Source organism: Hypanus sabinus, chromosome 16 (genome assembly GCF_030144855.1).
Source record: "Hypanus sabinus isolate sHypSab1 chromosome 16, sHypSab1.hap1, whole genome shotgun sequence".
NCBI classification, from domain to species: domain Eukaryota; kingdom Metazoa; phylum Chordata; class Chondrichthyes; order Myliobatiformes; family Dasyatidae; genus Hypanus; species Hypanus sabinus.
The window spans coordinates 63,307,227-63,335,066 of NC_082721.1; the positions used below are offsets into that span (position 1 = coordinate 63,307,227).

The following is a 27,840-nucleotide window of genomic DNA, read 5'->3' on the forward strand; positions in this document are numbered from 1 at the left end:
TTGGATATTGTATTTATTAATACATTAACCCTTCTCTAATTCACTTTTTTCCTAGATGCCACACAGTAGTATAAAAAATCCACTGAACCATGTTGATAGAGCATGGGAACTATGGCCCTGATAAGTTCAGAGGGTGTGCAACAAACGTCACCAGCCAGCCAGTTAGTAAATCATCTCAGTTTCTATCAGGGTGTATAAGAGAATGTCAGAGTGCTACTGCAAAAGTAGCAACCTCTACTAGTACAATTTCTGATGCTATTAGCTGTGGCAGTTGGTTTATTCAGCATTTAATAAATTGTTAAAAGTTTTATATAAAAGTTGAATCATTAGTTTGATTAACAGTTCTACAAGTATTTTACTTAATTAAGTACCATATTATGCATAAATCTCCTTAATTTACAAAGCTGAATCTAAAAGCCTGTATAGGACCCGATATAACAACTTTGTAAGAAACTCCTAAAAATAGTAATTTCAATTAATTGTCGAACTGATTGTAAAACTCACATGTCTGTTAAATGTGGCGTGGTTTTCATAATATACAACCAAATGTTAATTGTTGAATTGCTATTATAACTACCTTATCAACTTCCATCTGTTTTCTGGCATTAATTCTTGATAAAGAATATACTGTTTACTGCTTGGTCAACTTATTTTCTTTTAAGAAATTCAAACCTTAACTTATTCCTTTGTCGGTCAAAATACTAGTATGTCCAATTAAATAAAAATATTTTTCAATTCTGAATACAAGTTCACAGAAAACAGAAAAGGTGCAATATTTTCTCAGTAGAAAAAATTATATTCACTACTTCTTTACTAACAGACCAATGTTGAAAATCTGAATAGATTTTTTTCTTTGTTTGACTGTACTGGTTAAATATATGACATATATTGTCAGGCATATGGGATCATTTCTCCCAGTGACATCTTTTTGTCATAAAGTGATTGTATAATCCTTAAAGGTAGAAACTTGCAAAGTAACAGAAGTAATAAATTATTTCAATACTTTAAAAAAACCGTGTACTACCTCTGTTCCATGGTTCAAATACCTATACTCTTAGAAAACCTAATCCTCAAAAAGAGATGCTAAGGTTCAGACTGAAGTACACTTCCAACCTTCTGATGATATATCAAAATATAATCTTTTAAAAAGAGATGTGTTATTGCCAGAGACAGCAATAACAAGGGCAGTACCTATGTGCATTAATAAAGTTTGTTCAGCAAGATTGCCCATAGATGTTTCTCACACACTTCAGTTGTACTCACCTGATACTGTAACCACGATGTACTGCTGTGGTGCTGTCACTGGTGAGAGCTGAGTAGAAGGCTGCTGCTGTTGTTGTTGTTGCGATACCTGTAGCTCACTGACATACTGTTTTTGGGATGGTGTTGCTTGCTGCTGCTGCTGTTGCTGTTGCTGCTGTGATGCTTGTGCACCAGTCTGCAAATCTGCAACATACTGTTGCTGGTTTGGTTGTTGCTGTTGCTGCTGTGGCTGTTGTGGCTGCTGTTGTTGAGCTGGCGGGAGTTCTGTAACATAGGCCTGTGTTGCCATACCAACCTCTGCAGGTGGTAGTGTTAAATGGAACTCTCCACCTTGTCCACTAAGAAAACAAAATAAGAATTTTTATTTAAGAAATTATCAAGATTCATTGACAATAACTAGCTATTTTGCACATCTTTTATTATGTCTTAACAGTACAATGGTTGTGCCAACCCTTCCATATTTAAAATTTGTTACATCTATTTTGCATGTATGTGCAAAGGCAGCTAAAGAATGATCAATCCATGTTGTAATTGTGCAACGTAATTTGTAAATGCCAATTCCTTTGAATAGTAAGAATTTCTATAATATTGCATGATATAGATTTGATTGCAGTTGGATCTCTATAAACCAATTAAATAAACTCTCCTCTCCTATCAGATTCAGCCTTTTACCTTTTCCAACTACCATCTCCCAGCTTCTCATTTCAACCCCCCCTTCCCCATCCCACTCACCTGGCTTCAGTTTTCTACCCATATAATACCCATCTACATCCCCCAAGAGGGCAGCTTGCTTCTTGCTTACATTTCAATGATGCAAAAGAATGAAGCAAAAACAACCTTCTTGAGATGACTTCTCTTTCAATTTTTTTTCCATTGAAAGAACACAAATTATACTCCCACACTGTTACACATTGAATATTAAAAGAAAACCAGGTCCTGCTTTTAATAACCTGAGGTGCCCAATACAAGTTTCAACAAACAACATTGCCATGAGAAAAAACTTGGAAAAGGCCTATTAATATTTGGATGAGAGCAGCAATGTACTCTCTGCTCAAAAATGTAGCTTCAATCATGGTTATCTATCTTTGCTTCTGGCTCAAGTAAGCGTTTAAAAAGTACAGTTGATCTCTGTAAACATTATACAGAGGTCAATCTAAAGGATTTTGATTAATGTGCCCAGAACCTTGAAATTCATATTACAATAACATAATCCAGGCTCAGAGATCTGTTCAAAGATTTATGCAGTTATTCCATTTAAGGATAACACACCCACAGTGTACTAGACATCACATTTTTCTTTTGCTAACAACTATTTTAATCTTACAGGTAAACTTTGTTTTTCAGTGTTGCTGTTACCTAAACTTGAATTTTAATAAATAAGAATCCATGTTGCCTTCAATAAGGAGTGCTTTGTAATTGGTTATTCTGAACCTATCAACTGCTTACATTACAGATTACATTATTCAATTAATCACAGAATAACATTAATCGAGTGCAAGGCTGATCAAAATCAAACATTCTGACAATTAAAGGTGGTGATTGAAAGCACCAAGTAAAAACAATTATCACCCATTCTGCTCAGAACTTTCATCACACCAAATGTTACATGAAGAATAACTGCTTTAAAAGTTTGAAACAAATCGCTTTAAAGAATCCCTTTTACTGTTTTGTTAGATATTTTTAGTGCTTTTCCTCTAGGTACAGAAATATATTGTCTGCCAAAAAAACTGCTATGCTATATTGTGATCTAAGGCATTATGGAAATATATGCTACCCCTCTCTTGAACATTTAAGGCATGTCAGACAACTTTAATAAAGATAAGAGATTCTACAAACACTAGAAATCCAGAGCAACACACACAAAATGTAGGAGGAACTCAGCAGGTTAGGCAGCATTTATTGACATGAATAAACAGTCGACGTTTCAGGTCAAGACCCTTCTTCAGGGCTGGGGAGAAGACACTAGAATAAGAAGGACACTGTGACAGAAAGAGAAGGAAATTTTGTTGAGCACCTTTGCTCCATCCATCAAAAACAGAATTTCCCCGTGGCTAACGATTTTAATTGCGATCCATTCCAACATGTCGGTCCAAAGCCTCCTCTTTACAACAATGAGACCACTCTCAAGATGAAGGAGCAATACCTCATATTCTGTCTAAATAGCCTCCTCTGGTGGCATGAACATCTATTTCTTTCTTCTTCCAGTAGTTTTCCCCTCCCTCTTCCCTCTCTTCTATTCCCCGCACTTTCCAATTACCTCTTCTCCTCACCTACTTATCACCTCCCCCTGGTGCCTCACCTTCTTCCCCCTCTCCCATGGTCCACTCTCCTCTCTTATCAGATTCCTTCTTCTGCAGCCATTTACCTTTCCCACCCACTTGGCATCACCTTATCCCAGGGGTGGGCAAACTTTTTGACTTGTGGGCCACAAAGGGTTCTAAAATTTGACAGGGGGGCCGGACCAGGAGCAGATGGATGGAGTGTTTTGGTAATACACCTCATAAGCGAAAATAAAATATCATGGGATATGTAGAAAACATGTGCTTTAATTTCAATTGAAAATGAACAAATGCATTACAACAAAATATCTGTCTTTGAAGTCCCATAGTATTTAGCTATTTATTGAAATGACTTCTAAAACACTGAAAATTAAATGAAAATACAGCTTTTTTTAATAGTAACAGTTATTATTTTAAAGCACTGAAAATTCTGTTATCCTTCAAGATTTTATCATCATCACTCTCCTCCTGACTGTCTTTATTTCAAAAACGGTAGGAGATGCAGGTCTACTTGTCCTGCTCCTTCTTATTCAATTGTCCCCTGTGCCAAAACTCAACAACAACCAGCACAAAGACAGAACACTGACAGCGCGCCAGTATGCGGAGCGCGTTATTTGATCTGGAGTGCATTTTTTATTTTGAGAACGTACGTGCACCTTCGCACTACTCATGTCCATCACTTAACAGAAATGACATGTAAGGCTTATTGAAAAAAATATTTTCAAATGCATTTTTTACATTACACAACGAAGAAACTTATTTTTAATTTCAGTGGGAACAGTGTTGTTGGTCTCCCTTTTTAGCCAGTGCATCAAAGTCTGGATTTAGTTTTGTTGTGGCGATTCTCAGGGTGGATCTGAGGTGATGGTCAGTTAACTTGGATCTGTGGCTGGCTTTGTTGATGTTCATGACGCTGAACGCCTGTTCACACAAATAGGTCGAGCCGAACAAAGAGTAAAGTGCAAATGTGGAGTAATATGCTGCACCTCAACAAAGGTCAATGTGTAGCAGTGTGCTACACGCAGCGCTAAAATTGCGACACGGAGTCGGTAACTGCAGTCGAAGAAAAAAACTTTATTCGAAATCCCCAGCCTCACTTTTAAGCCTCCCTCAACCTGCCCCCCGTGGCGCAGAGGCTCCAAAGCTCTGTGCTCGCAAATCCCCGCAGGCTTATCTCCCTTAGCCGGAACGCTGGCTAATTGTGAGCCGATTCGGATGTGCCAGGAAATGGGTCGCCACAAATGTATATAGAGTGCGTCATCTATTGGGAAAACGCCAGAATTGCAGGGAAAAAACGTTAACAAGGTTTATTAATATAATTTCATCAAGTTCCGCGGGCCGGATTAAAAAGCTGAACGGGCCGCATATGGCGCGGGCCATTAAGCTAATCCTCTTTCCCCTTCCCCCATTTTTAAAATTCTACTGTCTTCCACCCTTCTTTCCAGTCCTGAAGAAACGTCTCAGCCTGAAACGTTGACTGTTTATTCATTTCCATAGATTTAATAATGGGAAGGTGAGATATCCAACAAAATTAAATTAAAAATTAAATGATTATTTATGACCAATTTTTAATGTGTGCTAATTAAAGGCAAAGGTCAGTTAGAAATTAGAATGTTGATTCAGCTACAAAGTAACTTTTAAAAAAAATTAAATTGATTTTCTATCTGCGATGCAAGATACAATGAAAATACATAAATAGGAAAGAATTGCATATCTATCAATGGATCAAAACATTTATATTTTTAAATAAAAAGGGAAAAAATCAAAATACTGTACAATGTACTGGTAGAATCATTGATTATGAAACAAAGAAATCAATTTCTACTTTTAGTAACAGGTAGTCAGGATTTTAGTTGCTGATGGGGATTGAACCACCACTGAGTAACCTTTACCCTTACATTTAATTCTGATCCCATCTCAAATGGAAATATTCCAGGGAAGACGTGGCCCATTTATATATAATTGGGGATTAGGAATCACAGCTATTAAGGTGGTGATTTTGCAATAAGGTAACATCAGGTAAACAGAGCAAGAATTTGTCAGGTTATTGTCATGTGCTCAGTCTTATTAGGAGCCTGACTAGACAGGAAAGGTTTGACAACACTATAGAGGGAGAGATGGAATGTGTTGTTTGGCTCATTGGTGGATTCTTGATATTTATTAGCAAGAGATGACAGAGAAAAAGAACTGGAGGGTTGGTAAATTTCCAAGTCTCTAAAAAATTACTTTGATTAATTCCTTGAAATATCAGGATTTTTGTTAAATGATCAATAGCTCAAATGCATGCATACAGATGATTTGCATATTATTTCTCCCTCACAGGAGGACTACTGACATGCTTATTTAAACAAAATTTACATTTTACTTTCTAATAGCAAAATTCTGAACACAAGTTTTTGATCTGAGAAAAAGACAGTAAGATGGTTAAGGTTTGCATACATTGAATGATAGGTCTTATTATAAAGAAAAAACTCCTTCACTAAAATAATTTTATTTTAAGTACAGTAAAAAAATTGATATCGAATAAAATTATTCTTCAAGTATATAAAATTATTTAATATTACTCAATGGAAAAGACTTTCCATCAATTTACTACAGCATGATAAGCAATTGCAGAAAAAAGGCTTCCACAGGCCAGTGAAGTTGATTTTGTCCTTCACCCCGAAAAAAATCATTAGGTTTAATTTAATAGGCTTTATTTAAGCATTCCATGAAAACTTGTTTTAAATTAATATGGGATGGGATATCTGTAGAAAATATATTCTAACTTAAATAGATTTCTGATATAGTTGCACACACTTAACTGAACCAATAATCAGAGGTTTCCTTGCAAATACAGGTTGAGTATCCATTGTCCATAATTCCAAAATATGAAAACCTCCAAAATCTAAAGTTTTTTTGAGTGTGGACATGACATCACAAATGGAAAATTCCGCAAATTGTTGTGAAGTTCCCAGGCGATGCACAGGTTGCCATGCATCACAGACAGTTCGGAGAAGTGACCTTACTATTCTAATGAACAGAAGTTAATGAAAATAGAAAAACATTGCATAAAATGAAAAATGAAGATCTCGATAGTGTAGTGAAAGAGTGGATTTGTCAGCATAGGAGTAAATATATGCCTCTTAACAATATGCTGATCATAAAACAAGCAAAGATCTATCATGATGAACTTAAAGTTGAAGGCAATTGTTTCATGCACAAAATTATTATAAATATTATATAAAACTAACCCTCCTCTCATTGTAGTTGTTGTGGAAAAGGTAGTTGTTTGAAATCAGTATCAAGCCAATATGAAGCCATTGTTGGAACCTGGTACTAGACGGGTTTGGGGGTAGTCATTCAACTCTGATCTTCTATAGAGGACCCAACTCCATCAGTCAGACTGTGCTGCTACTTTGGTCTGTTCACTCTGTGAGTTTCAAAGAAGCTGTACAGAAACTGTACATGTAATGTAAATAGGTTCCTTGTTTAGAATTGGGTTCCATCCCCAAGTTATCTCATAATATAGATGTTGATATTCTAAAATCTGAAAATAGCTGCTATCCGAAATGTGAGACTAACTTCGTGTTTACTTTAAGCGGGGCACCCTCATATCAGGTGATGACATGTACAATTCACATATTTATACATATAACCTATAATTAATTATTTAAATGAACAAGACTACTTAATCAACCAATAAATATACAAGATTACTCAAATATTACTGAACTATTAAATACACAACACTCCTCCCTGATTAACTATAACTTCCAACACAATAGAGAATGTATCTCAATTATGTACCCAGGGACGTTGGGATTTACTGCTTAACCCTCTGGAGGTGTCATGGGCCTATCAGCGAAATGTTGAGGAAAGAGGGCGCCCACTTGATAATCCAAAAGATGCCACCACTCACTTGGCTACCCCGCAGAGTCTAGGGAGCATGTCTCAAGAGTGCAAATAGGGGATATTAACATCTAGTCCTACATAACATACTTATAACACAACTACTATATAGAGACATTTGACAGCATAATAAATGTTAAATTATCCCATTCAAGCATAAAGATTTAATTGCTGTGGGGGATTTCTTACTCTTGTGTGATAACATCTTTCCTGACGAGGGAGGTGAGATATGTGGTTGTGAAACAGTCTCAGGTTCTAGGGTCTGCTCTGTGGTGGTTTGAAGTGTTGACTCTGAAACTGCAAGAAATAGTTCTGTCAGCTCTGGACATTTTCTCCTTCATTTTCTTTTTCTAGTTTGTGCCTCTTGATCTTGTTAAGGTACATTTAATTCACAAGAGTATTCTCTTATTAATCCTTCTATTGCTCCCTTTGTGATCTGATCTCTCCTCCTGGGTTCCTTGTCCACAGCAACTGACAAATCCTCTGTTTTCGTATCTACATGGACTTATTTCTTCTTTGCTTTCCGTTCATCCAGCTGGGCTTTGTATCTAATTTTACAAGCGGATTTTTGCCTTCTACTTGAACTTTATGCAGAGTAGAGTACATTCTGGTTCTTTATACTCACTGCTGGAACTGATTGTTAAGGATCTGGTTTCAGGGTACTTGGAGGCACACAATAAAATAATCTAAGAGTGTGGTTTCCTCAGGGAAAATCTTGCCTGACAAATCTGTTGGAATTCTTTGAAGAAATAACAAGCAGGATAGACAAAGGAAAATCGGTGAATGTTGTGTACTAGATTTTCAGAAGGCCTTTGACAAAGTGCCAAACGTAAGGCTGTTGAACAAGTTAAGAACCCATGGTATTGCAGGCAAGATACTAGCATGGACAGAGCATTGGCTGATTGGCAGGAGGCAAAGAGAGGGAATAAAGGGTGCCAGCCAATGACGAGTGGTGTTCCGCAGGGGTCTATGTCGGGACCACTTCTTTTTACGTGATACATCAATGATTTGGATGATGGAATTGATGGCTTTGTGGCTAGGTTTGTGGACAATATAAAGATGGGTGGATGGGCAGGCAGTTTTGAGGAAGGAGAGAAGGACTTAGACAATTTAGGAAAATGGTCAAATAGGTGGCAGATGGAATACAGTGTCAGGAAGTATACAGTCATGCACTTTGGTAGAAGAAATAAAAACTTAGACTGTTTTCTAAATGCAGTGCAAGAGTCCCTAAAGATTCATTTTCAGGTTTTATCAGCAATGAAGAAGGCAAATGCTGTGTTGGCATTCATTTTCAGAGGACTAGAATATATAAACAAGGATGTTATGTTGAGACTTTATAAAGCAATGGTGTGCGTGTGTGTGTGCATGCAGAGAGTGTGTGCATGTGGAGAGAGAATGTGTGTGTCTAGAGAGTGTGCGTGAGGGTCCAGGGTGGGTGTGGTATGCAGGCGCATCGATAGTGGGATGTGTGTTTGTGTGTCAAGAGTCTGTTTGTGTGTTGAGTATGCGTCGACTGTGTGTGTGTGCATGTTGATAGGGCGTGTGGGTGGAGAGTGTGCGTGTGTGTCGAGAGTGTGTCCCTGGGTGTCGAGAGAGAGAGAGAGAGAGAGAGCGCAAGAGCGAGTGCATGTGTGTGCGTGTATAGAGTGAGTGTGTGTTGCGTGTGTCGAGAGTGTCCGTGTGCGCGTGTGTGCATGTGCGTGTCGAGAGAGTATGGGTGTTTGTGGTGTGTGCGCATGTGCGTGCATCGACAGTGTGTGCATTGAGAGTGAGTGTCGAGAGAGAGAGTGTGTGTGTGTGTGTGTGTGGGTTTGTTGTGCAGGCACGTCAATAGTGGGATGTGTGTTTGTGTATCAAGAGTCCGTATGCGTCAACTGTGTGTGTGTGTGCACGTTTGGGTGTGTGCGTGTGGATAGAGCATGCGGGTGGCGAGTGTCGAGAGTGTGTCTCTGTGTGTCAAGAGTGTGGAGAGTGTGTGCGTGTGCGTGTTGAGAGGGTGTGGGTGTGTGTGTGTGTGTGTGTGCGCGCGCACGTGCATCGAGGGTGGGTGCGGTATGCAGGCGCGCGATAGTGGGATGTGTGTTTGTGTGTCAAGAGTCCATATGTGTGTTTGGAGAGCGTGTGCATGTGTCAAGAGTGTGTCTGTCTGTGTCCAGAGTTGTGTGCGCGCTTGTGTGCCGAGAGTGTGCATGTGTGTGTTGAGTGTGTTTGTCGAGAGTGAGTGTGCGTGTGTGGAGAGCGTGTGCGTGTGTGTGTCAAGGGTGTATACGTGTCGAGAGTGAGAGTGTGTGCATGTCGAGAATGTGCGTGCGTGTGTCGAGATTGTGTGTGTGTGCGTGTAGGGTGGGTATTGTGTGTGTGTGTGTGTGTGTGTGTGAGAGAGAGAGAGGGTGGGCAGTGTGTGTGTTGGGGGAGGGCGCTGTTGGGGAGGGTGGGATGTATGGTGTGTGTGGGCAGGAGATGTGGCATGTGTGGGCGGTTGATTATAATCTGTGCAAAAAAAAAAAATCGAAAACATGTCATTTTCTACAACTACAATCTTCCTAGTAATCAGCATAAAAAAATTGAGGCTTAGCAGATCCATGAAAGTGATGTGAAATATAAATTACACACACTAAAATGAAGTATCTATATGTACGCAAGCGGAACAAGTACCACACCTCCTCTCTCGCTACTATTCAGAGACCCAAATAGACCTCCCAGGTGAGGTGACACTTCACCCGTGAATTTGTTGGGGTTACCTGGTACTCCTAGTGTAGCCTCCTGTATATCAGTGAGACCTGATGTAGAATGGGAAACCATTTTGGCAAACATCTACTCCCCAACCACCAGAAAGAGTGGGATCTCCTGGTGACCATCCATTTTAATTCTACTTCTTATTCCCATTCCATGTCAGTCCATGGCCTCCTATACTACTGTGATGATTTGGAGTTTGGAGGAGAAATCCCTTGAATTCTGTCTGTGTAGCCTCCAACCTGATGGCATGAAAATTGATTTCTTGAACTTCTGGTAAATGCTTCCCCCCCCCCCCCCCCACTTCACCATTCCCCATACCCATTTTCTCTCTTACCTCATCTCATCACCTCTCCTGGTGCTCCTCCATCCTTCACTTTCTTACATCCTCTCCTATTAGATTTCCCCTCCTCTAGCCCTTTATCACTTTCACCAATCTATTTCCCAGCTCTTTACTTCATTTCCCTCTCTCCCGGTTTCACTTATCAGTTACCACCTTGTATAACTTCCTCCCCTACTCTGACTTCTCATCTTTTTCCTCCAGTCCTGATTAAGGGTCTTGCTACTTGGCTTGCTGAGTTCCTCCAGCATTTTGTGTATGTAGCTTGGATTTCCAGCATCTGCAGATTTTTTCATGTTTGTGTATCTGTATAATTTACTTGCTTCATGACTAACGTGTTTATTCATGGCATAAGGCCGAGTGTATAAAGAACTTCTGTAAGAAATTACCACTTGGAAAAAAATAATAGAAAAATATTCTAAAATTTACAAAATATCTACTTGAAAATATTGACCTGTATTTTTGTTCTTAAAAAGTTATTCAAAGGGTCCCTCTTAATAAGCTATTCTCTTTACTTAATTAGACATGGGAACCAAAACCATAGCAACTTAATTAGCCATGGGACCATAAACTCTTCCAGCAAGGCTCTTGATAACCTTTCTGTCTAGCTGCTGCTCGGAGAATTTTGAAGGGACCAAAATGAATTGAGGAGAAATTAATAAAACAACTCATTTACTTATTACTTGTAATTTCTTTATAGGTTGTGCAAATAGATGCAAAAGCATCTGACATTGAAGAATCTAGTGCTGCCGTTTCCATCTGGTTGATCATTTGCCTAACTGTATCCTTTGTTACTATCCTATTGTAAAATACCTTGTCGCACCCTGCTTAAGATTTTTACTGCTATAATTCATTTAGCAGTTCTGTAAGAACAATCTATTTGCTTTCAGCCCAGTTGGGTTCAAGCTGAGTTAAGGGGCTTTGTTGTTCAACTTCAGAATGTGGTGTCAGCGGATCAGGATGGTGGAATTGGAGAAGATTCTAGAGAATACTGGGTGGACAAGATTTTGTGAGGGATACTGATATGGGTCAGGGTCTTTTTGGTGGGAACTGGGTGAAAATGGCTGAGGATGTTGTCCTTATAGCACAAAGTGCTTTGTGCAGATGAATGGTTTCAAGGAGGACCAATACTCCCATGGGAGAGCCCATTTGTTCAAGATGGATTTCGAGTGACATTCAGAAGGTAGTCTGCTTTCATGCAGACTGAGGATCCAACGCACCCAGACCACTTCAAGATGAGCTCCAATATGTATGCGCATTTTTGACTGTTTAATTATAATAGCCCCTTTTTGTTTATTTCTTTCTTTTCTTTAATAACTCTTTGGTTAAGTTAAAGTTCATAAATATATTTTCTTTATAATTGTATGCAACGCACAATCTGTTATTTCTTGCTGGTGGGTGATTGCAGGGGGCATTAAATCACTTAGCATTTACACAAACCGGGGTTTGGGTGGGTGAAACATCCCAACATCACTGGCTTGGCAGAACCATAGTCATATACATCCTAGGCATACGGAGCCTGGGAAAGATGGCTTTCTCATTACGGAGTCCGATGGCTGTAAGCAAGGGGCTAACGAGCTGCATTTCCAGAGACACCCAGTAAAAAAAGGCTTCATTCTCACGGTGAATAACATTCTGGTATCATTAAAATTTTTCAAAGCTGTTCAGACCAACAGAGTTGTAGTGTGACGGGTAATGCCTTGAAATCCATCAGATTAACACAAGCTACACGCACAACATGCTGGAGAAACTCAGCAGGTTGGGCAGCATCTGTGGAAACGAACAGTCAACGTTTCAGGCAGAGACCCGTTGTCGGGACTGAAGAAGGAGGGGGCAGGGGCCCTATAAAGAAGGTGGGGTGGGTGGGAAGGAGAAGGCTGGTAGGTGCCAGGTGAAAAACCAGTAAGGGAAAGATCAAGGGGTGGGGGAGGGGATAGGCAGGAAAGGTGAAGAAAGAATGTAAGGGGAAAGCACTATGGGTAGTAGAAGGAGGCAAAACCATAAGAGAGGTGACAGGCAGCTGGAGGAGGAGGCAGAGTGAAACTGGGATGGGGGAAGAGAGAGGGAGGGAATTACTGGAAGTTGGAGAATTCAATGTTCATGTCAAGGGGCTGGTATATGAGGTTGCTCCTCCAACCTGAGTTTGGCCTCATCATGGCAGTAGAGGAGACCATGTATGGACATATCCGAATGGGAATGTGAAGCAGAGTTGAAGTGGGTGGCAACCGGGAGCTGCCCGACCTGCTGAGTTCCTCCAGTGTGTTGTGCGCGTTGCTTTGACCCCAGCATCTGCAGAGTATTTTGTGTTTAAGATTAATACAAGCTGTTTGGAATCTTGTATTTAAAATATTCATGGTCGTACAAGGAATTTGAGTCATTGTGTTATACAGCATAGAAGTAGGTCTTTCAGCCCACTGTGTTCATACTGACCATTGAACATCCACTTGCATTAATCCTATATTTATCTCATTTTATTCTGCTAACATTTCCATCAGCTCTTCCCTGATTCTACCTACACACTAGTGGCAATTTATAGTGGCCAACTGACTAATCCTACACTTTTGGGATGTGGAAAAACACTGAAGCACATGGAGGAAACTTATGCAATCATAAGAGGAACATAAAAACACCATACTGACAGTACTGGAAGTCAGGATTGAAGCTGAAGGTTTCTGGAGCAAAACCACTGTGCCAATCTATATTGAAATCAAAGATCTGAAGATACGAGTTTTGGATTCTGTAAATTGCACAAAATCCACAATAACCAAGCAGAAATAACCACTACCTTATCCAACTTAAGCTGTAAAGTGAATTGACCAAGCCTGAAAACTGGTTTCTTAGTCATTCGTCCTTCTGAATAAAGTGAGCCATACTGTGGCGACCCATTTCCTGGCACATCCGAACCGACTCACAATTAGATAGCCTACGGGGGTTTGCGAGCACAGAGCTTTGGAGCCTCTGCGCCATGGGGGGCAGATTGAGGGAGGCTTAAAAGTGAGGCTGAAGATTTCGAATAAAGTTTTTTCCTTCGACTGCAGTTACCGACTCCGTGTCGTAATTTTAGCGCTGCGTGTAGCACACTGCTACAATACCATAAAAAACACCTCCTCTACTGACACTGCTCCATCAATGACATAGAACAGTATAATATTTACAGGTACTTGCATAACCAATGAAACACTGGAGAAAGTAAACATGTGTTGAATAAAATGCAATGGATAATTATGCCAAACTCACTCTTTGGCATGTCAGTTAAGTTTCACTTTAACAGAAGGCTTGCTTTAATTTTACATCAATTTATGTTCATGACATAATCTAAAAATGGAAACAGCAAAACTGTAAGCTTATTTGACACAATATTAGTTTAATAAAAGAATCCGGTACTCTTTTTATCATGGGTTATTTTTCTCACACATGTTGTTAATGTCAGGATTTCTCAATGTTACTTCAGTTGACAGCCACCTGAAAGTCAGAAATCTAATGTTTCAGATTTCTGGCTTTCACACAATTTGCATTACTGAAGCTGTACATCATTAACACAAAGAATGACATTGAGAATATTTACAGATTTTTCAACTGTGGAGTTTAAAACACAGTTTAATAATTATTTTTTTAAAATCAAATCATCTTAAACTTATATCCCAAAGAGAAATGGAGATATTGATGTGGGATGGTTAAAAATGAAAATAAGAATGAGGAATATAAACTTACTGAACAAAAATGTCCATTATAGTAGAGATGTGGCCTCTTTAGAATTCTCCATTTTGGGTAGAATGATAAATATATTTAAGACATGAGTTCTACAAATGTATAGGCCCTTGTAGAATTATGGTCATTAGATATATGGTGAGAAACTGAAGTTGTTTACAGAAGTTCAGCTTTGATCTGTTGAGTGCTCCACTCCCTCTCTGATTTACTACATCATTAACAGACTTAAGATCAACCCTTCACACAGCAATTCTCTATTTAAATTTACAGATGCCACACTGAAATCCTGGCAGAAAAAAAAACTGTCTACAATATAGGAAGAGAATCAAGCACAATTAGACAATATCCTCAGTCCATTTATCTGTCTTTTTCCATAACCCAAACACAGTGAACATTTTTGATTGATCTAATTGCCAACATTTTGCAGGAGCGTTTCAATTTCCTAACATCAACTCTGAGTCATAAATTTAATTTTCTGTTAATGTATGTTTGTATGTCTTGATACATGATGGATTGTTTGAAGAAATGAAAATAACAGAGTATCCCTGTGACTTGTATTTGAAAGGTTTATGTTAGTATTTTGATACAAGTTCTCAAAAAGGACTGAAAAGCTTGTTAACTGAAGTTAAAGATAATGGAAATTAGAGACCGAGTGGGGATTGAGACAGCAGAAGCCAATAGGGAAAGGGAGAACACAGGCTAGGTCTTTGAGGAGTAAATATTGGTCATGAGATAGTCAATAAATCAGCAATCAATAATTTTGGTTGTATTGGGAGATAATGGAGGGGGGTGGGAGTGGGAAAAATTGGAGGCTGGGACATTGCATGGTTTATGGAACTGGTAGGAATTGAAGTGAGGAAATGGACTGGCCATCTTGACCTCAGATGTTGGGAGTCTTGATTTTGTGTGGGCTGGTGAGGACCTAGGATTTACCTTGCCTCCTCATTCAACAGTGCAGGGAGCAAAACCACCAGCCAGAAATGCAAATGACAGGCATACCCAGGAATATCATAGTCCAGGTATGCTGCATGAAGAACAATGCTGTCCTAGGTATTCTTCTGGCTATAAAGATAATTCACAATAGGAATGCCCTTTCAGTGGGCTGGACTTCCAAGTTCATGGCAAATGTGGAATTTAAATTCAGTCAATAATCTGGAATATGGGAAAACAATAACTAGTTATAATAATGAATACAAAACTATTGGATTGTTAAAAATTTGAATGGTTCACATGTCATCAGTTGTATTATTACAATTCCATATAGAGAAAGAACAGATCAAAGTGAGCATATCACATTGGATCAATCCAGGCAGTGAAATTGGACATGAGAAAGTCCTACATATAAAGATCAGGTTTCCCATAAACTTATCAGGCAACAGACTGACATTATTGGATGCACAGAATCATTCTTAACAGATAGTATGTTAGACTCTTCTATCACAATCCCTGGCAGGGTAAAGCCCCCAGGGATGCTGATTCAATTATATATAGTGTTTGGGGATAGTCCTTGGAGTCCTCAAAATTTACTCTGACCTCATGAAGTTGCATGGAGAGTCCAATATAGGTAGGGAAACTTCCTTTTGATATCACCAATTATTCTGAAACAGCACTTCTCTAGGTTGAACAAAGCTTTCAATTAACACTGCAAGGGTACAGAATGTATTCCTGAGTGGGGGAATTCAAAGGCTATCACAACAAAAGGCTTGGCAGCACTGGAAGGACCAGCGTGCAGCAGCCAACGAGTGAGCCAACTTGAGGGACATACCTACTTGATCCCATCCTCATCGGTCTACTTCTAGCACATTCCCTTCGCAGAAATGAGTCTTCAGACTTCGTGAAGACAAAATCCAGTCTTCCCTGCAAAGTCATCCTCCATCATGTTGTATGCATAACAGTTACAAATAATGGCTTCAGACAAAGAAAAGATCTGACAACTCCAGACAGGGTATTTATGAGACACTATGCAAGACACAGCAGAAGAATTGTATATCACCACAAGCTGTAATCTCCTGACCTGGCATTTCTTACATTCTAATATTTCAAACAAGCCATGGGGCCAATAAGAAATGCAGAAGGGAATACCAGAAGTAGCAGCAGGCACACCAGAAAATATTGAGTTGGTGAATCTGCAGCAAAGGATTACAGGCAATTTAAACACCAAAAATAGCATGCAATTATAATTTAATGACAAACAGATCAGATCAATACTTTACAGTCCTGCTACATCTGCTTGTGAATATACAGTTATACAGGTAGCCCAAGAACATTCACTTCCTCAATCATTTAAGGGCTCAATATGACTGCTAAGAATAAGGTTAACAAAAATTGTATTCATTTTCAGCCCAAGGTTCCAAATAGTTAATCCATCCTTCCCTGAGAAACCCCTAGCATCAGGAAGTCCATCTACAGCAACCTCATTTCATTGAATACAATATCAGAAACTACCCGAGAGCACTATATACAACAGAGGCTAGACGAATGAATTGGTCTACTTTCGATCATCAGCAAAGTGACTGAAAGATCTTGTTGACAGTGCTATCAAGAAGAACTTACTCACCAGTGCAAAGTTTGGGTTTTGCCAGGACCACTTGGTTCCATACCTCATCACAGTCTTAGTCTGAACATGCACCAAAGAGCTGAATTCCGGAGGTGGGGCGAGATTGATTGCACTTGTCATCAAGACTGCATTTAACCAAGTGTAGCATCCAGGAGCCCTAGTAGGAGTGAAGTCAACAGACATCAAGGAGAAAATATTTCAATGTTTGGAGTCATACCCTGCACAAAAGAAAATGGCTGTGGTTGCTGGATGTCAAACATCCCAGTACCAGATCATCACTGCAAAAGTTCCTCAAGGTGCTGTCCTATGCAACCATCTTCAGCTGTTATAAAGATCAGAAGTGGGGACATTTGTTGATGATAGTAAAATGTTTAATTCCATTATAAATCCTCAAAAAAATAACCTGTGCATATCTGCATTCAGCAAGACCAATAACCTTCATTTAGGCACGACCAGGAAGTAGTAAGTATCATTTGCACCATAAAAATACTAGGATATAGCCATATCCAAAATGAATTCAACTACTAATCCTTAACATTCAATTCATTCCATCAACTGAACCAGCCACAGAGATACTGCAACTACATGGACAAGTCAGAGACAAACTATTCTGTGGCAAATGCTGCACAGCCTGACAACCTACAGCATTTTTCCCCATCAACAAGACATAAATTTAGGAAGATAATAGAATATGCCTGACTTGTCTGAATTAGTGCAGCTCCAACAACTTTCAAAAAGCTTGTCACCATCCAGGACTTTATCATATAGTATGTGCACTACACCACAGTGGCAGCAGTGTGTTCTACTTAATGTTTGCTTACCATACTGAAGGTGCAGGACAGCTACCAGCAGAGCAACCCCATCATCCCATTTCCTTTTCTGTATTTCCTGTACCCCTGAAGCCTATTCTGCCATATACCCACATTGAAATAAATAATTTTCAAATGCATAATTTTCAATAGTAAAATGCATGCTCAAATCTTTAAGTGGTATAGATACCTCAAAACCAGTTAAAAATTGTTATTTTTACTTCCTGGTTTGTTTCTGTGAGAATTCTTCAAAGTAATTAACTGCACTGTCTATACACTCAGTGGCAACGTTTTTGGATACACCTGCTCATTAATGCAAAAATCCAATCAGCCAATCATGTGACAGCAACTCAATGCATAAAAGCATGAAGAGGTTCAGTTATTCAGGCCAAACATCAGAATGGGGAAGAAATGTGATCAAAGTGACTTTGACCATGGAATGACTGTTGGTGTCAGACAGGGTGGTTTGAGTAAATTCCTAATCTCCTAGTATTTTCATGCATAACAGTCTCTAGAGTTTACTGAGAATGATGTGAGAAACAAAAAAAATCTACTGATGGCATTTCTATGGGCAAAAATGCCTTGTTAATGTGAAATGTCACAGAAGAATGGTTCAAGCTGACAGGAAGGTGACAGTAACTCAAATACCCATGCATTACAACAGTGGTGTGAAGAGCAGCTCTGAAAGCACCCAATACATTGAACCTTGAAGTGAATAAGACCATGAACGTACATTCAGTGGCCACTTTATTAGATACAGGCACCTAATAAAGTGGCCACTGAGTGTATAAGACAACACTGTTGCTGTTGATAGAATTCTTAGAACGATTGCTTAAATGTCAATGTGAAAACCAGGTCAGATAAACTACCATGTTGCAACTTCATGGGTAACTTTCCTAGAGGCCTATAATTATAAAACTTTGGCAGCTTGATAGACCTCTGCTAGAACACCAACTATGCTGTCAAGTGAAATTCATATTCATTATTTCTGCTTTTTGTCTCATAGCTACAAACCAGTTTATCATGTTAGAGGTGTTGTCTCATATTCCATCACTGCTACAACATTGATAGCTGAGTTAAATTATGAGCAGAATTCTGAAACTTTTCCCACCAACCCAAAACAATAGCCAGTGTCTGATTAACATTACTTTACCAAATTCCAGTAACTTCAGCTTTTAAACAGAAGCATAGTTTACATATAATTTTACCCATTTTGAGAACATGCATAAAAGTTGCTATGCTGTAAAAAAAAAGACCTTTAAGAGTGGGCAGGAACTGCACATAGCAGTGAATAGTTAAATGGTCTTGGTTACTGAATTGCATTAAGAAGTTTGCTCTGCAAGATAATATTGAAAGAATTTGACATTGCACTACCCTTAATAAAATTGCATGTGATCTCAATTATATTTCATAGGAAATACTACTGCAGCTTGAAATGTTTAATTCTGATAAAAGCCAAGTTAAAAAATATCTGGAACATTGTATCAGACTGAGGGATGCTAAATATCTTATTGGCCTGCAATAACTGGTGTAATATGAAGCATGTCCACAAATGTAACAACATACTGTCATCATTGATGGTGAGAGGTCATTCAGTTTCCTCTACAATTAATGATTTACAGTACATATTGTGGTTTCTGTTTGATATTGGAATGAAAATTAGAGGATTACTGGGGACATTATTGGTTAAGATGCACAAAAATATAAGGGAAAATCTTCAGAGTTTCTCATCCAGTGTACTGTACACTTTAATAGCGTAACTGGTTCTGACATAGAGTACTTGATTTATCTTAAATACTGTAATGCAATTGTTCATTATCTATCATTTCAAAAGTAAGACTGCAATAGCTGGACCTTTTACTAGAACAAAATATACATTTATTTGAAAATGACAACTTACGGACTACCACAAAATCTATCAGAATATTAGCCTACCTCCCTTAAGTTTTTTCCCCAGTTTGATTTTATAAGAAGATGAAAAGAACAAATTTAATAGATACATAACTTAGTATAGTTTTGATCAAACATGAGGAAATCTGCAGATGCTGGAAATTCAAACAACACACACAAAATGCTGGTGGAACACAGCATTTGTCGACGTTTCGGGCACAGGCCCCTCGTCAGGACACACTGTCCTGATGAAGGGTCTCGGCCCAAAACATCGACAGTGCTTCTCCTTATAGGTGCGGCCTGGCCTGCTGCGTTCCACCAGCATTTCGTATGTGTTGTTATAGTTTTGAGCACCTTACTATAGAAAGATTCCATTAAGCTGGAAAGAGTGCAGAGATTTACAAGGATGTTGCTGAGACTTGAGAGGCAGTGTTACGGAAGAAGTTGAACAGACTGGGACTTTATTCATTGAAGTGTAGGAGAATCAAGGTTATGAGAGGCACACCAGATGAATGCAGATGTTTCTTTTTCTAGGCTTGATGAATCAAGAATTAGAGAGCATAGGCGAGAGGGAGGAGGTTTTAAAAGGAACCCAAGAAGCAACTTTTTCCCCCAGAGGGTGATCAATACATAATATGAGCTGTCAGATGAAGCAGTTGAGGCAAGGACATTAACAACAGTTAGAAGGCTCTTGGACAGAAAAAGTTAAAGGGACATGGACTAAATGTGGACAAATGGGACTAGCTTCGATGGGAATTTTGGTTGGTATGGACTGTTGGGATGAAGGGTCTGTACCATGCTGTATGACTGTTGAGTTAAAACAATGAGAAAGTGTATCTTTGTTCTTATGCTTTATGAAGGTAGTAGCTTGAATAAAGACAAGAAAATGTAAGCTTTCAGTTCAGTATAGCTCTTGATATATAGAAATCTAACTAAAATCTTGTATGAAGCTATTTTTTTTCCTTAGTATATCCTATTAGTTACATCATCCTGGTGTTTCCTTTCCAAATTGAAACACAAGTCCTGCAGGTGACCTCAACCAAACATATTAATGTTTACCTGCGTCAATATTTAGTATGCCACTGATTTATTAACCATGAAATTTACAAGGGAGCAAGGAATCTATGAGTTCAATATTATGAAGCCCTCATTATTATTTTGTCCAAAAGGTCATCCTGGCTAGCAGTGGGTTGAAAACATCAACAACATTTGCAATAGTCAGGAATCACTGATGACTGCCCACACCCATTAGAGAGGGGACAGAGAATGGGCATGAGAGCCTTCTGAGTTGCTGCCCTTGTAAATGTTATTGAAATTCTGAGATTTATGAATTGGACTGTAGTTCAAACTAACTGAAGTTCATATTGACTTCTTTCAGTTCTATGTTTTTTTCCTGTGTTCCCACCCATTTCTTTCTTGTTGCTGATAGGTGGGCTGGGGGTTTAGGGTTTGATGTTTTTGTTTCTCCATATGGGTGATCTGTTAGTTTTTTGTGTGAGGGAGGGGTTGGGGCAGTTTGGGGTTTGCAAGTTTTTGTTTCTTTTTCTTTTCGTGCAGGGGGGAGATGGATGTCTTTCTTCCAACTACTTCTATGGTTTTCTGTATTTTATGGCTATCTGGAGAAGGCAAATCTCAGTTATATTCTGCATACATACTTTGACAATAAAAAGAACCTTGGAAGAAATTAACAACTAGGTTTATATAGGAGTATCATAGGCAGGAATTGGGCAAAGTGTGGAAGGAATTGAATGTAGAAAGCAGACAACAGGCGAAAATTGGAGAGGCCAAGGACTCCCATGAGGAGGGGATAGGGCTATTGCTTGCTTTGTTCACAAGGACTCGTCTGAAATTCACTTGAAGCTTAAAGATGGAGTTTTACTAGTAGGGAACCTACACCTATTTTCCATTGTTATTTTTGCCAATATTCTATGTTATGTAGAATGTTGTACACAAGTCAACCAAGGTAAATATGAATTGTTCTAATATGCTGCTAAAAGTAACAGATTAGTTTGTCAAGGAAACAGAACCTGGACACACATGGGAGACAGCAGAACAATTGCCATTTTATCCAAATTGCTCCAAACACTGCAGCCAGAAAAATAACATCATTAATATTAAGGAGAAAGTAAATAGTTGTAATTAATATTGATTAGCTTTATTTGTCACATGTACATTGAAATCCACTGCCTCAAATCAAATCAGCAAGAATTTTTCAAGGTACAGTACCCTAAATGTGTTACCACACTTCCGACACCAACAAAGCATGCTCACAACTCACTAACCCTAACCATACATCTTTGAAAAGTGGGTGGAAACCAGAGCACCTGGAGGAAACCCACACAATCATAGGGAGAATGTACAAACTCCTTACTGACAGAAACAGGAATTGAACACTAACTTTAGAGCTAACTGCTGTAAAGTGTTGTGCTAACTGCACATAACCATGCTGCCCTCTACATTAATGGCAAGCATCACGGGGAAAAATTGTACAGATGCTAGGATGTTAATGAAAACAGATTTTGAGGTTTTAGGGACATTAACTTTATCTGTACTGTATTATTAAAAATACAGCTAAAAAAGTGCCCTTTCATATGCACCAGCAGTGCCCATAGCAGTAAAACTATATACAAAATGTTGTCTGTTCTATTACTAAGGCAGATGCATGCGCAGTCATTTTAGGTATGTTTCACATGAAAATGGATTTGTACTGTTGATCCTGGTTAATGTTTTAGAAAATCTGAAATGTCAAATGGGGATGGGGTGATATTGCCATCCACAACACAAGAGTCTTGTAAAAGGAACAATTATTGTCATTTATACTTTGGATCATCACCACTTCTCACCGATACTAGCTCACCTATTACCACATGACAGACATAAATTTGGAAGAAATTTGAAGATTTGGTTAATGTATCATTCTTGGGTAATATCATCTTTAAATCTACAACAGACAAACTCTAAAAAGTGGAGTTGTTGTTCACCACTGAGATAGACATGTGCATACATTCAGCTCTTATTTCACTGACATGAGCAGCCAGTTTTTTTTAAAATCTGTTCAGCATTGTGAGAAAGTTAACAGAAAATGCTCCAGTAACTGTTGTGTTGTTTGGTTTCAGATTTAAGTTGAATTAGCTCAAATAAGCTTTAAGGTTTCTAAAATTAAACTCTAAATTCCTGGACTAGGAAAAGAAAAATTATCTGAGACTTCTATATATCAGAGCTTTTGCTGGAAAGTGGGTAAGAGGTTAAGAGCCAGTACATGCTTGGCTTACGACATTTGTATCAGGTGAAGCAGAATTATGTTCAACTCCGGTGTTTCCAGATGAAGTTTTCAGGATTGTGCAGCCTATGCAATTGCATTGGGCCCTGATGTAACATCAGGCATTGATAGCAAACAAAAAGGCTTGTTAATAGATATAATACTAGGTTAAGCAGATTTAATTTAGTATTAATGTCTCAAAAAATTCCATACTGAAACATTATGCACGAAGCATGCAATGCAAATACTATTCCACAATGCTTCTTATCATCAAATAGTGCCTTAAAATTCAATGATACTCTTACACAGGAGGAATATGGGAAAGGTAGAAAGGAACATTTCGCAGATGTGAATTTGTGAAGCAGTGGGATTAATGCCATTAAGGGAGAAGGGGGAAAAGTCAGAAGAGAATAATAGCTTTCATATTTTTTTATAATTAATCAAAAATATGATTCTGAAGTTGTAGTTTTTTTACTTTAGTCATCTGGATATTAAGTAATATATAAACTGTACAAAATAATCTAATTACAGTAGCTCATTAATAGCACAGACCTAATGGCCGAATATTTCATTTCTGTCTTGAAACATGTTACAATAATAATCTCGCTATATGCCATTTACAATATTACAGTGGTAAAGTAACTGTCCTTCATTGATATAGATACTATGTCCATCAAAGATGGTCGAGAAGTGTCAGGCACAGAAAAGTAACAAAGTCTGGAAAAGAAACATTGCAAAATTCAATTACTTTCCACTTCAGTCTCCTAGATAGATATATTTCAACTAAGCTATAAAAGGGATATTATTCTAAAAATCAGATACTAGTATTTGAGCTCTCATGTCAATTGATTTCTTTCAAAATTTCACCTCTTTAAATTCTACCTCTTTCATAGTATGTGATTATTCCATGTTGTTATTTTATGTATGTTGTTCCTCAATTCTTTGCTATCATTTCTCTCTATATCTCCACTTGCTTCTCATTATACTTCTGTATCCTTACAAGTGTTCATTTACTAGGTGTTTTTGAGGTGAGAGCGTGCAGTATGATGACAACTAAAGAATGTTAGATAAGAAATAGTGATTTCTCCAAGCAAGATTTCCAGGAAATGAAACACTTAATGGAGACAGCAGAAAATTTAAATAATCTATAAAATTAGAGAGGGAAGGAGCTATTTCATAATGGTCAATCTAGGGAACAAAGATTTAGGTAATTGCAAGTATAAGAAGGCTGGAAGAAAACACTTTCAAACAATTATTTGGAACTCAATGACTTGATGATAGTGCAGACTAAAACTTTATCCCAATTAAAACCACAAATGAGCACTTTACATAACTTACTGATTATGGACTGTAACCTCAAAATCAACAAACTCTTGCTGGAGAAATTTTGGAAAACTCTTCAAATCTACCTCATTAACCAACATCACTATAACCTCACTAGCTGAACTGCAGCATGCACACTCAGCTCCATGTCATCATCAACTCAGTCATTGCAACATAGGCAAGGATGGGCCTTACACATGTAAAGCAATGGTCCTCTACCTATCTACCTCACTGCTAAACACCATCTCTGAAACATGCATCACTTCCTCAACGAAGGCAGACTTTGATGAAGTTGTCTTCAATGCACCAGCCCAGCCTAGTGGTATAATTAGCAGGCATCTGAAATCTGGACTACCAGATGAGAAGAGAGAAAATAATCTGAATGCTTAAATTATAAAGTCCAAGATTGGAATGGCTGATCATCTGAAGGGTAATAATAGTGTTCCATCTTCTCCCTTAGTGATCTTGATAGTCTTGGCAGATCATGGTTAAAAGTGATGAATGACAGTATTTCAATAACCTCTGCAATCTTCTCCTTGGAGTGATGGAGGCTGAGAGGTGAACCGATAGAGGTGTATAATATGATGAGAGGCACTGATTGTGTGGATAGTCAGAGGCTTTTTCCCAGAGCAGAAATGGTTGCCACAAGAGGACACAGGTTTAAGGTGCTGGGGAACAGATCCAGAGGAGATTTCAGGGGTAAGTTTTTTACTCAGAGAGTGGTGAATGCATGGAATGGGCTGCCGGTAATGGTGGTGTAGGCAGAAACAATAGGGTCTTTTACGAGACTTTTGGATACGTACATGGAGCTTAGAAAAATAGAGGGCTATGGGGAAGTCTAGTAATTTCTAAGGTAGGGACATGTTTGGCACAACTTTGTGGGCCGAAGGGCCTGTATTGTGATGTAGGTTTTCTATGTTCTGTGTCTTATTATCTATGGGCAATGCAACATTTTGAATAAGACAAGATTTTTTCAACAATATTTTCAACAAAAGTAACAAAAACTCTCCATAATTTCTAAACCAGCTGTATGGTGCAAATGCAGAAAGGGCAATAAAATGGCAGTAGTTATGAAACTCACAAAAGGCACTCAACAGGACAATAACCATCTATGGAAATGAATAAACAAACAGTCAACGTTTTGGGCCCAGAACAAGACATGGCAGTCTTTCCATCAGTTTGAACACCAAATTAACAATCAAATTTTCACTCATTAAAAATACGTAAACAGGACTGAGAACAACTTCAAGGTGCACTGTTTGCAAGAGATCCTGGCTTATACATATTGAGTATTTTCCTGTACAATAATTTGTCGTTTGAAGCTTTTATGCACCATCTGAGCTAATTCTCATGTTGGTTTATCGTGTGTGATAGTTGAACACATAGACTGCGTTATAAAGAAAACAGTGGCAAGCATTATTATGAATAAACAATGAGCAAGCACACATCTAAATCGATTCCCGCTACAACGGTGGATATATTGTACTTTTGTAGTGTTTCTATGGCTTTTAGCCCGGGGAAATCCACAAATCTGATGATTTGCTTGTTTGGACACCAGCACTACTTAAACCAGGTTTTAACACTACCTCAAGTCAAACTGCAAACAAACCCCAAACCAGGAAGTGCAGCTGCCCTGCAGCACCTCAATGACGTCACGGCATTTGAAGCCCTGCCTCGTGCCTAACCGCATCAAGGTTCCCGCTCGTACAAACGTGACCATTCCAACTCCGCCCCCTCCACGCCCCCATTGGCTCGTCCTGGACACATTTAACACATTCCCGATCACCATTGGCTCGGATCGCCATCAATCAATCACATTTCCCCTCCCTACTTTCGCATCCTGTTAGTCTGCGCTGCAAACAGCGGACCTCGCCTCCCTGTCGTCCGCTGTATTAAGCCGTCAAACTGCAGGCCATTCCCCACAACAAGCAGCTTAACCACCCGCGCCTTCACAAAGATGAAACCCACGCCAAATTATCGTCTCCAAGTTAACGTTCCTGTCCAACATGTTTACCTCAAATTGTTCCTGACACGGCCTACCCTCGTTCTGACAATAATCAATCACCGCAAAAATAATCAAATTTTTTTTATATAAAAAGTTCAATTTACTTTATAACTATTAAAACAGAGAATAAAGATTCGCTATTTAATCGCAAATGAAGAGTTAGAGTGATCTTTGGACTCTAACAACCGCCATTTTGTGCCTGGAAAATCTTTTTGGCATCGTCATATTAAAATTATTTTATCTTTTTAATCTCTTTGACGGAGCATTTTGATTCATATTTTATAATCTCCTGTCAGGAAAAAGTGTTTCTGTTTATCATACGAAGTTTTTCGATGAGTAGAGAAGAGAGAAAAAAAGAATCACCTTTGTGGCGTAAGTTGTTGTTTGACGGGGTAACAGTCGCCAGGACTACGGTGGCTATGGCGCTCGTCCTCAAGGCAACAGTTGCTAGCCTCCGGAATCAACCCAGGCAACGTAATACCGGAAATCCTACCCACCTCCCCCATTCTGACTGGCTTGCTACAGATAGCGTCTCCCATTATCTTCACAATGATTGGGGAATTGAATGTCAATCTCTGGTAGTTGCTGTTTTCCTTATTTTGATTGGTTAGGTTCTACGTCAGTAGCACAATCCTCTTCCGCGCGTTGATGACGATGCCTCTGGATCATGGAGACACGCGAAGCATTTACTGCGCATATGCATAACGTATGGTAATGTGAGGAACTATGGGGGATGTAGTCTCAATACCCATAGTATCTCCACAATAGCCCTTTCAAAATTATATATATGAAGGAATTAGAATATGTTGACTGTACCTAGTAGGTCAGCAGCATCCGTGGAGAGACAAAGAAGTCTTTTGACAGGACATCATATAGAAATGTTAAATCTGTTTCTCCTCTCATAACCTGTTGAGTATTTGTGCCGTATTTTCTGTTTTTATTTCTCCATAATAGTCCTAAACAGAATTATCTTAAATTACTGGTTTTTAGGATCCTCACTGAAGAAAATCTATTCACTTGATCAGAAGGACTTAGCAGAAGAGGCCCAGCAATGAATAGGGTTGGCCATCGATTAATGCATCCCAGCTATCTATGTGATACACTAGCCAGAACAGTATGATGTGGAGAGCGGGCTGTTACCAATGCAGCAAGCACCGCTTTTCTATGCAGCTGATGAATCCAAAGGAACAGCAGAGATCAATACAGTTTGGCACCAGCTGTGTTGCTGGAGTTGCCAGTCTGCTTTGAACACCTGACTAGCAACTCTTGCGATGTCAATTGTACCAATCTGTATCAGGACAATTACGGACTTTAGCTCTGGGTTTTCCCCTCAGGGTCCTAAAGCCTTCCCCATAAATGCAAGACAGTGGAGGTCTGAGATTAGAGTTTCCTTCTAGATGAGCTGCCAACCACAACTGGAGGGACACATTTGCCCAAAGCGACTGGTTTTAAGATGCTAGTAAACCGCTTTTCCCTCTTCTTCTGTCAGCAGAAACAGTTCCACCAGGCTTAGTACCTAAACTACATGTGAAGTCCAGGAGCTGGACATGATCATCAGAGGCTATTTGAGAAGCACAGCATTGAGAGCACTTAATAAGTAGTGGGAGCTTATCCTCACTACCCCTGGCTATGACAACCTTAAGGAACCACTTAACAGAAGTCATGAAAATACATGTTTTTCTACAATAAAAATGTACACAAATACTGTCAGCTTAGCAGTTATATTTAAAGATTTCCAATCCAAATATTCAGATAAAAATACATCCAAAGTTTAAAAATCCAT

At 38.8% G+C, this 27,840-nt stretch overlaps 1 protein-coding gene across 7 annotated transcripts in view; it reads right to left on the bottom strand.

Moving 5' to 3' along the window:
* The window catches only part of rfx1a (regulatory factor X, 1a (influences HLA class II expression)), a 168,718-nt gene that overhangs the window by 135,810 nt on the left and 5,068 nt on the right, over positions 1-27,840 (bottom strand). For 6 of the 7 annotated variants that reach the window (XM_059991958.1, XM_059991955.1, XM_059991956.1 and 3 more), the window contains exons 2-3: positions 16,772-16,928; positions 1,264-1,601 (exon numbers count right to left, since the gene is read on the bottom strand). In XM_059991958.1, the coding sequence (XP_059847941.1) occupies positions 1,264-1,601; positions 16,772-16,812 (379 nt within the window). In that variant the 5' untranslated portion in view covers positions 16,813-16,928. Of the gene's footprint in view, positions 1-1,263; positions 1,602-16,771; positions 16,929-26,420; positions 26,516-27,840 lie in introns of those variants that run through there. The other variant, XM_059991953.1, reaches the window with a different exon arrangement.